Here is a 10,121-nt window from a genome sequence, read left to right on the forward strand (position 1 = left end):
AATGACTCAGACTCACGTGACATTTCACATTGTTTTATTACGGTTTTATCCAACAGACAAATAAACGGTGCCATAAATAATAATAAACAATATGAGCAGGGCTGTAGATGAACTGACCATTTTGGGACATTTGCTTTGTTGAAGACAATTATCAAAGAAGACTGACAGCGCTCTCATGTCTGTATGGTAAATAAGAATCTACTGCCAAGGACCAGTTAGCCTAGCTTAGCACAAAGACTGGAAACAGAGGGAAACATCTAGCCTGGCATACAACCCTTAAAAACTGTTTTTGCACTTTTACACTTTGTTTCGTATGGATACAAACTACCATACAAAGCAACCAGTATTTAACATGTTAATTAGCGACAATCAGAGGTTTTGTTACATTTGGACAGCGCTAGGTCATTATGCTAAGCTATGCTAATTGGCTGCTGTAGCTTCATAATTACTGTACAGACATGAATGTGGTAATAAGCATATTTTCCAAACATTTTTAAGTTACATGGTAACACATCTTAACCACCTGGTCACCAGGATGCCCCACCCTCACATCGTTCTGACTGGAAAACCAAAATGTTCTGGATTTCATTCACCATTTGAAATGTTTACATTTTATTTATTTTGCAAAGGATTTGTTTCAAATCCTTCTCAATGCTGCCAGGAATGAAATCCTGAAATGCTGAAGCCTTGATGTATCCGTTATTTTGCTGCCTCCATCTCTCTTTATCTTGTCGAGTCTGATTTAAAAACTTAATGTTCAAGTTTTGTATTTAAATACAGAATGTAAACTCCCCTATGTTGGTAATAACTGCCCCCAATTCTCTCTCAAACACACACACACAAAACAAATCTGATGAAATAAACAAAGTGAGAATATGACCTCAGTGTCATCAATGATAGCTACGGCTCTGATTACGAATCTATTTTACAGACATGAGCTGGAATGAAACAGAGAATAATCTCATCAGTCTGGACCTCCCTCTGTGTAATGAAATATTCTGTATTGAGGTACTGTGACGCCAATTTTTATGAACATGATATAAACAACAGATGCTCTAATTAGTTGGCCACCATGAAGTAGGCCTTTCAGCGGTTTCACTTTCACCATATGAGGCTGCACCTGACCATTACTTTCATTATCAAATAAAACTGTTTTTTAGATTCACTGAATCATTGTTTAGTCTACAGAAAGTCTAAAAATAGTGTAAATGGGCCACCACAATCTCCCAGAGCCCAAGGTGAAATTATTTAATTACAGTTATTTAATTACAATATGTTGACCTGTTGGGCTTAAATCAGAGAATTACAGTTGAACAAGTGTGGTGAAAGTATTATCCAATATTTTCATCGTCTATGAATGATCTGCGATGTAAAAATGTGACATGAAACTGCAAATCAAAGATCTTCAGTAAACAATTTTGTGTCACTTCATGAGGTATAACAGGAGTGAGATGATCCACAAAAACTTGATTGAGCCAACTAGCTGCATGTTTTCGTCTCTCGGCGTGGCTCAGTACGGTGCAGTCATCCATCCATAAAGTTGCCCAGTTACCACAGGAAAATTCAGTCAGGAACAAACACTAGCCTGGACTTGGGTGAATTATCCTCAACCTGCATGGACTAACATAACCTCTCAACTCTCAAGAGTCTTCCTTATCTGCCATCCAAAGCCTTGTCCCTGGCTATTACTGACTCGTTAAACTTGATCATTAGCGTGGTGCCTTTGTGCCAGTGGGCAGTGACCTTAGCAGGGAAGCCGCTGTGTGTGAGGATGGCCTCCACGATGCCTGCAGTGAAGGCAGCGCAGTTCAGGCTGCTGTTCTCCTTGGGCACAGAGATGTACGCATTGATAAGTGGCTCCTTTTCTATGATGTAGTAAGTCTTGTCGTCATCGTTGGCCTGTTCCAGTTTGTCAGCCTCCTTCCCGAACAGAGACTTCCAGACGTTAACCTAAAGGAAAGAAAACTGCGAGAGTTAAAAAGTTACTGAACTCTGAAACCATCAGTGGCATTTTACAATTTGCTCACCTTGATGAAGAGCAGCATGTTGAGCACCTTAGTCTCCCTCTTCCCGTTCTTCTCTCTCAGCACCAGCACGTCCAGCATGCCGGCTCCCACACTCTGGCCCATGTCCGCCAGCCGCGTCTGCAGCTCAGACACAGAGTACACGCGGCTCTGACAGTACTGGACCATCTCTGAGAACAGGAGGGCAAACGCGCTCACGCTGACTTCCGTCTTGGGTCGGGTTAGGGGTCGCTCCAAGATGTTGGATTTCCCGCGAGTGAACCGTGTGTCCATTTTCTGTTGGAGAGTGACGACAGTCCACAGCATAGGTTAGTATCAACTGACACACATATGCAGATTACTATGAACTAGCTAGTGTTGTTAGCTAGGAGAGAGACTTTCTGCTGTTGAGCATTTTGACGGAAACTAACACATGATCTCGAACATGCAGCTATACTACATGTATTGGCACAAACATAAACATTTCATGGATATGACCTATGACAGTGATTCCCAACCAGGGGCCCTGGTGCCTGCAGTTGTTAGGAACCAAATGTTGGAGTGACATTGACATATTGACCAGAATATATGCCAATAACACCAGTCAGTGGTGACTAAAGCCTCTGGTCACATTTTACCTCACTTTCATCATATTGAAAAAAGTGCTTCATACAGCAATCAGGCCAATAATTTTGCAGGCTAACTAAACTAATGCACAGCTGTTAAATATATCACCATTTTAATTTCCCAGGACCCAAGGTAGCGTCATCCAAATGAACAAAAAAAACTATTCTGTATAAAATATAGAACAGCAGCAAATGTACACATTAGAGAAGCTGAAAACAGAGATTTTTGGCATTTTGCTGGGTGAGTGACTTATGATCAATCCAAATTCTTCAATTTATCAACTAATCAATTACTTTACTAATACTTTCACTTTTACTAACACTTAATATATTGCCTTCTTAACTTGCGTTTTTATGCGTCATTTAGCATAAATGACTTTAAAGCAGTTCCACAGTCACACAGCACCATGATGAGGTGTCTCTCACTGAGAGGAAAATGTGTGCAAAAAACACGCTCCACTTAGACACTTCTTCCTACATCAAATTCACGGGGTATTTCCTGACATATACTAACAGACGCCCTCTGAACTACCGGCTCTGCTTTTACTACTGTCCAGTTTGAGCTTTTCAAACCCGACACACAGCTGATCGTCACTAGCCGTTAGCTCTTTAGCCACAGATGCTAACGGACACTTCCTGCTAAGATAACCGCATGCCAGCCTCTCCAGGAATGGTAACATGCACGTTTTACAAACACAAAAACACTGTTTTAGATAACATGAGAATCACGTTAATTTCTACAAGCGACTTCTTTGTAGATAAACGAACCTTGTTGGAGATAGGTCAACTACGGTTCTTCCTTGTCTTCTTCTTCGACTTCTTCTTCCTTTATGTTTACGTTACTCTCGAGTTGCAACCAGCATTGTAACCGCGTACCGCCACCTACTGTACCGGAGTCTGCAGCGTCTACGCTACTCGGCCATTCTCATCTCTTGTCCCTGGAAAAATGTCACCATAAAGTCACCATAAAATAAACACAATTAGCATGCACAATTGAACATTTAACAGAAATAACATAATCAAGAGCATTTATTGCATGTATTTGCCCAAAACTGCTACAGTTTTCACATGCAAAACCCACCACAATCTCATATATTGGCAGTAAACTTGAGAGTAAGTTAGGCTTCATCATATTTTGGGTTTGACTGATTGCTTGATGAATCAGATTTACAGACCGTTTTTGTAGCAGACATTGTGGCTTGTCATTGCAGGAAAAGCATCGGTTCAACGTAAAATATTAATGATGGCTCAATTACAGCACTCAGTGCAATGCAGCCATTGTTTTTTGTGTTGTTAGTGATACTTGTGCTTGAAGAGGCCAAAATGTCATCTGTGAAAAAAGACCTTTCCTTTTTTGGTCTTATGACCTCTCCTCCCCTCTAACTGTCTTTATTATCACAGATTGCAGTAATTGCGGGTGTATATCTTTGACCTTTGGTATTTACATTGCACACCCTCTGAATTCTATCTTCCTGTTCACACAAAGAGTGCACCCACTTCCTGTTCTGGTCATCAAATGAATGCTGCAAGCACTGAGCACTGACTTTCGATCTTAACGGTTTATTGCACTTCTTCCTAGCTGCCTTCTCAGCAACGTCTGTGTAAACCTGACCTAAAAGCAGCGATGAATGGATCAGTGTGCACGTATGTTTCTGCCACAAAGCACACACGTGTTTCTTGTTTCTGGGACTTCCTAGGTTTTGCAGCCTGGGTTTTTGTGTTTTCTGCATATTAACATGGACATGCTTATTGCTTCAGAGAGGACAGCCAGTGATTTGTACAGCAGTGAAGAGTTTGGCTTATTTTATTCCCAGAAGCTTTCACAAGTGCCAGCAACATTAACAACAAAATTAGACTGGCCGAGATATATTACAGAACTTGAGAATTTCTCGAAAATGTCCAGCTCGGTCACGCCGACAATGTGTGTGTGTTGTATGTGGAACGATGTTGAGCGGTAAAGACAAAAACAACTCCGCTGTCCTCACCACAGGTGCTAGTTTCCCACATTGCTTAGTCGGCCACACCAAGAGATTGAGCGCAGGCGTATCTACAGTAGGTCTACAGCTGTTACATAACCATTAACCTGCACATGCATTTCTATAAATGAGAGGGAGGCAACGAATGGGAGATATTTGAGGCTTGGAGCTGAAGGTGTTCACAACTCAGGATGGATAAAGGCTCCTGGAGATGGACCCTGGCCCTTGTGGTGGTTTTGGTCAGCACATACGCAGAAGGTAATGACATTTCACCAGTTTTGTGAGATCCATTGGGTGTCATGGAAATAGTTGTATTCAGATCACCATTATTTGGAAAGAAAGAGAAATAAGCAACTGATTTTGGTACATTTACATTTTTTCCTGTCTGTTCATCTCTTCAGATGAGATTCTTTATAATTGTGTGTCTACTTGGCAAATTTGCGTCTTTCCCTGAAGCAAATTTTCCTAAAACATTGACTTTTTGTTCATTTAAGAGCTCATGTAGGCTCATACATCATCTGCAGCTGAAATGTCAGCCTGCACGCATCTCATTCATCCTCTTATCAACATCCTGACAGCTAGTGGTGTAGCACTAAAATATGGGGGCCCATATATATGCAGCTTCTGTTGGCCCCCTTACTTTTTTAATACTGTTCATCTGTTCACTGTTCATTACCATGCATGTACAAATGCCTGAATTAAGGAGTAAACGCATGCATCTGTAGAGGTTAATTAGAGTAATCAGTAATGAAGTATTTGTAACACATTAAGGAGGTCTGCACAATCTGAAATATCAGCGTATTCATATCTTCTTTTCAACATTGTAATTATGCGTGAAGCCTCACTGTGAGAGAACAATATTTCACTGTTTCATTTTTTAGCACAAGGCGAAGGTGGAGCGCCATCTTCCTCCGGCCTCAGGATCATTTCTTTGCAGTATGTCATAATAACAGACGATGGAATATGACTTCACCGGAATCATGTTTTATCTGCAGAGTTAAGGTGGATTAAATTCCACCAGTGGTGAAACTCTGTAACTGAACTGTGTAACTAAACTGGTAACTGCTACTTGTACTTAACTTGAGCGTTTTATTCTAATGCCACTTTAAACATCAAATCTTGCACTTTTTACACAACAAACAAATAATGCACAGAAAACCTGGCAACTATTTTGATGATCACTGAAGTAATTTTTCATGCAAAAAGGTTTTGTGGTTCCAGCAACAGTAAAATCCTGCTTTTATATGAATGCATTGATATTAATAATCTAATGATGTACATATAATAGTAGAACAGTCACAGGGGGACATTTTTGCACTTCATACTTTTACTTTTAATACTTTAACGGTATGCACATTTTCCTGGTTATTCTTATTAATACTTATTACTCATTATACCGACTTTTACTGAACTAAAAGATCTGAATACTTCCTCTCCACTGATTTCTAACAAGTACTACCCCAGTTTGTCGCTCAATGCTGCATATATACCAAAAGTTAGCCCAATATTAAAACTGAAATCACTGGATTAGAAGATATTCTCACTCTCAAACTGATGGCTGGTCTGAATACAGGAAGAAACGTTTCATAACAACTCAGCCGTTCAACTTTTCTGATGCTGCTGAGGGTCTGTTTGCTTCAGCAGCCTAATGGTTGTAGACACACTCGTAAAACCACTTTGTTAGCTCAGCTTGTGTGACGTCCTCAGGAACGGGAGACGATAGTAAACATCATGATAATGGACCTGCAGCTGACTCGCTCTCTGCAAACTGAAGCCAGTGCTGCCTCATTTATCAGTAAGCTAACTATTGTAACATTAGCTGCTACTATTAAACCATTCATGTGTGTGTGTGTGTGTGTGTGTGTGTTGGTTTTGGGGTGCACACAGAGTTTAGAGGAGGTTAGGTAAAGGTTAAGAGGCTAAGGTTGTCTAGGGCTGCAGAGACACATTTATCTGTCTTCTGCTCTCGTCTCCAGCTTCATTCTCCTGCCACATGGATGACTTCATCCAGGCGGTGAAGCAGGTGGAGGACGCGGACCCTGGGTCAAAGCCAGCAGCTGTGTTGAAGAGGCTGCGCAAGGCAGCTGGCCTTAATGATGCGTTCATTCAACACTTCCTCGGTGATGCCAACTCTGGTGGTCCTGAAATGGATGCTGGCCTCTCAGTTTACATTAGAAAGGCTGTGCATCACAGGGTGACTGAGGACGCTAAAGAGGAAGGTGTGGCGCTGACTTCTGATGGCACCACCGTTGCCCTCATGCCCCTCCTCCTGGGCATCGAGGCTGGTTTCCTCTCCAAGTCCAAGCGGAGTGACGGTGGCCTGTACCAGCTCACTCTGGCCAAAGACCTGGACCTTTCATTCAGGCAGAGCTCCCCTCTCACCCAGCGCCTGGGTCCTGACGGCTGCTGGGACAATCTGACCTCTCCTCAAGTCTTCACACTCTCAGGCAGCCCATCTCCGCTCACCACCGCTCAGCTGAACGGAGGCATGGACGGGGTGGTCCTAGGGATGGAGGCCAAATCCAGAAGTCCTCTGAAGCTCAGCGGCCTGCTGACAGAGTACTACTGCCACCAGCTGGGGAGCAGAGGACTGGACGCCGCCCCGCGCCTCATCAGCAGACGCCGCAGGGAGAACTTCAGAGGGCTGGTCAGCCCTCCAGCGCTGGTCAGAAAGGTGGCGAAATCAGCAGAGCTGCAGCGGAGACTGTCGGGGCGCTCAAAGATGGACGTAAAGGAGAGGAAGCAGCTGATGGCTGTGGTGAAAGAGGGAATGAGAGAGTTTGTCCAGACGTACATGGGTGAGCGCCAGACCAACAGAGGAAGTGAAAAAAATTGAGAATAATCCACTATTTATTCACTAAATTCCAGTGACACAGACTAACCAGCTCTTCACTACTCATCTGTTTCAGATTGCCCACCCATCATACCTCGCTGTATGTGGGGTGCGAAGCCGTACAAAGGAAGCCCCACCAACCTCTCTCTCCCTCTGTCCTTCATGTTCATCCACCACACTCACACGCCGAGCCAGCCCTGCCTGACCTTCCAGCAGTGCTCTGCAGACATGCGCTCCATGCAGCGCTTCCACCAGGAGGACAGAGGCTGGGACGACATAGGATACAGGTAAGAGCAGTCAGGTTCTGGGCCTCTTGTGAAATGTGCAGCACGTGTGTGAAATTCTGCACCCAACCTACAGCGTCTGAGATACTCTGTGCTCCCAAAGCTTCGTCGCAGGCTCTGACGGGAACATCTACGAGGGCCGCGGCTGGCTCTGGCAGGGAGCCCACACCCTCGGACACAACTCCGTAGGCTACGGCGTTTCCTTCATCGGAGACTACGTGGCCGGCCTGCCCTCCCAGCATTCCATGGGGCTGGTGAGAGATCAGCTGGCATCCTGCGCCGTTGATGGCGGGCGACTGATTGCCAACTTCACCCTGCAGGGGCACAGACAGGTGGTGCGCACTTCCTGTCCCGGAGATGCTCTGTACAATGAGATCAGAGGCTGGGAACACTTCGGGGTATGTATGAGTATTGACAGACATCAGGAGGTGTTCTGTGGGCTTAGCAGACGTCCCTCATCTGAGAGAGAACAAAGTATGAATATCCAGAACAGAGCCGGTGTAGCCTGCTCCGATTGGCATAACAGAATGAGGAAGGTGAAAAGTGCACAGCGAAGGGTGCAAGACTCACCCTGTTGTTATTAGGGTGTGGCATCCCTCATTATGTCTTTTAATCCTGCTTTTGGGACATGTCAAGACAGTCAGGGCATGCCTTGCGATTGCAAGAACACTTCAGTGCTTGTAGTCACACTTTTTTTCTGTGTCTGAGTTAAAAGTCCGTGCAAAATCGTCGAGTTTGACAGGAAATGAATATTCAGAAGCAGGTGTTACGAAGAAAAGATGAAAAGTTACAGGTGATACGATCCATCTTCTGCTCCCCAGACTAAATAATGCCAGCTGAGAGCTACTGGCCATGGCGTCATCACCAGCACAAGTATTTCTAACCACCATAACATTAACTTTAGCAACACTGACTGTTCATTGCTACATTTTTGATCATAATAATATGACCTACTAGTAAAGAATATGGCATATCTGTATGTCAGTAAATCTTAGTCGTATTGTTTTGTTGGTGCTTGGGTTTGTGTAGATGCTGTGGTTGGTGGTTAGGTAGATCGTACACTGACTCAAGTGCTGTGGAAGAGTCTTGAGGTACTTTATTTGAGTATTGAATGTTTTATTACTCTCTACTTGTCCTCAATACAGAGGGAAATATTGTACTTCTTGCTTCATTATATTTACCGACAGCTAGAGTTTGTCGTGACTTTCAAAACCACTTCGACTTTTTTCTAGTTAGTAGTGTTTTAGATGTCCATGAGTTGTTGGCACTTACAGCAAATGGCCCTTTCCCCTCTAAACTTCTCACATGGTTTCATTAAAATACCCGTTTGAGACAAATGCTCCTTCCACCGCTGCATCACTGTTTCATTGATTTTATTTCATATGTCTCTTCCTTCCTTCAGGAGGTCAAGAAGCAAAAGTGATCTGCCTGTCAAGCCGAGGAGCCCAAAGCTTCACACAACAAATATTTGTCTTATTCTGATCTTCTGATTTCTGCTGTTTCTCTGACCTGCGCTGCAGGACATCTGGTGTGATTACTGTGAAAAGCAGGGGTGGGAAGTTATTTCCATGTTCTGCTGCTTTATACTTCTACTCCACAACAGTTATCTGACAGCTTTAGTTACTAGTTGCATTACAGATTAAGATTTTACACACAAAACAGATGTAAGATCTAAATTATGAGGAGCTGTATGAACTACACATGGGAATATGACAGATGAGTGTTATCAGTAATGATGTGTCACAATATGAATGCAGAAGCACATATACAATGATGATGACACAGTGAAAGTTATGTCCATTGCAGTGCACTGTTTTCTCCTGCTACACATGACACATCACATGTAAAAAGAGAACTTTGCTGACTGATTTTGTTAGTTTACCATTTAAACATTAAAGTGATGCACACATGAATTCATCCATAATGATCTCATCCAATAATAACATAATAATGAATTATTCTGAAATGGGCCAGTCTGCATCATGAGTACTTTTACTGTTGGTACTTCAAGTATATTTTGACACGAATACTTTTGTACTTTTACTCAATAAAAATGTTTGAATGCAAGACTTTTCCTTGCAAGTATTTCTACACTGTGGTATTATTACTTCTACTGAAAAATCTGAGTACTTCCAGCGCCAGTTCCATCTCCCGCCAGCAGAGAGCGCCAGAGGACCACGTTAGAACCAGTGCTAAGACATATATTGATTTCCAGCTTTTACAATATTTTCTTCCACAAACTAATTGGGAAAGTCAATGCAGCTGTCCTGTCCTCACATAGCGAGGGATTCATCTCAGACATGTTTTGAATGTTAATGTTATTTACTCCAGTGCTAACTGTGGGCCAAGCAGAGGCCAGCCACTGAAAATAAATTCACACAACTGACTGAATTTCATAC

The 10,121-nt window shown here is 43.0% G+C and overlaps 2 protein-coding genes across 2 annotated transcripts; one reads left to right on the forward strand and one right to left on the reverse strand.

Moving 5' to 3' along the window:
* Positions 1-19: 19 nt before the first annotated feature.
* On the reverse strand, positions 20-3,452 carry LOC121620993 (trafficking protein particle complex subunit 5-like). Its single transcript, XM_041957280.1, has 3 exons — positions 3,398-3,452; positions 2,028-2,300; positions 20-1,950 (listed from the first exon to the last, which is right to left on the reverse strand). The coding sequence occupies exons 2-3, from the start codon at positions 2,295-2,297 to the stop codon at positions 1,654-1,656; spliced, it is 567 nt and encodes a 188-aa protein (XP_041813214.1). The 5' UTR covers positions 2,298-2,300; positions 3,398-3,452; the 3' UTR covers positions 20-1,653.
* Positions 3,453-4,257: 805 nt separating this feature from the next.
* pglyrp6 (peptidoglycan recognition protein 6) lies at positions 4,258-9,798 on the forward strand. The gene is made up of 5 exons (XM_041956357.1): positions 4,258-4,863; positions 6,582-7,403; positions 7,515-7,725; positions 7,826-8,120; positions 9,125-9,798. Exons 1-5 carry the CDS (start codon positions 4,797-4,799, stop codon positions 9,143-9,145), a joined length of 1,416 nt encoding a protein of 471 aa, XP_041812291.1. The 5' UTR covers positions 4,258-4,796; the 3' UTR covers positions 9,146-9,798.
* Positions 9,799-10,121: the final 323 nt, after the last annotated feature.

Source organism: Chelmon rostratus, chromosome 17, assembly GCF_017976325.1.
Source record: "Chelmon rostratus isolate fCheRos1 chromosome 17, fCheRos1.pri, whole genome shotgun sequence".
Taxonomy (NCBI): Eukaryota; Metazoa; Chordata; class Actinopteri; order Chaetodontiformes; family Chaetodontidae; genus Chelmon; species Chelmon rostratus.

Coding starts and splice junctions, on each gene's coding strand:
- pglyrp6 (XM_041956357.1), top strand. CDS start 4,797: ATGGATAAAGGCTCCTGGAGATGGACCCTGGCCCTTGTGGTGGTTTTG. Junction 4,864..6,581: donor GGTCAGCACATACGCAGAAG/GTAATGACATTT, acceptor TCTCGTCTCCAG/CTTCATTCTCCTGCCACATG. Junction 7,726..7,825: donor TGGGACGACATAGGATACAG/GTAAGAGCAGTC, acceptor GTGCTCCCAAAG/CTTCGTCGCAGGCTCTGACG.
- LOC121620993 (XM_041957280.1), bottom strand. CDS start 2,297: ATGGACACACGGTTCACTCGCGGGAAATCCAACATCTTGGAGCGACCC. Junction 1,951..2,027: donor ACATGCTGCTCTTCATCAAG/GTGAGCAAATTG, acceptor TCTTTCCTTTAG/GTTAACGTCTGGAAGTCTCT.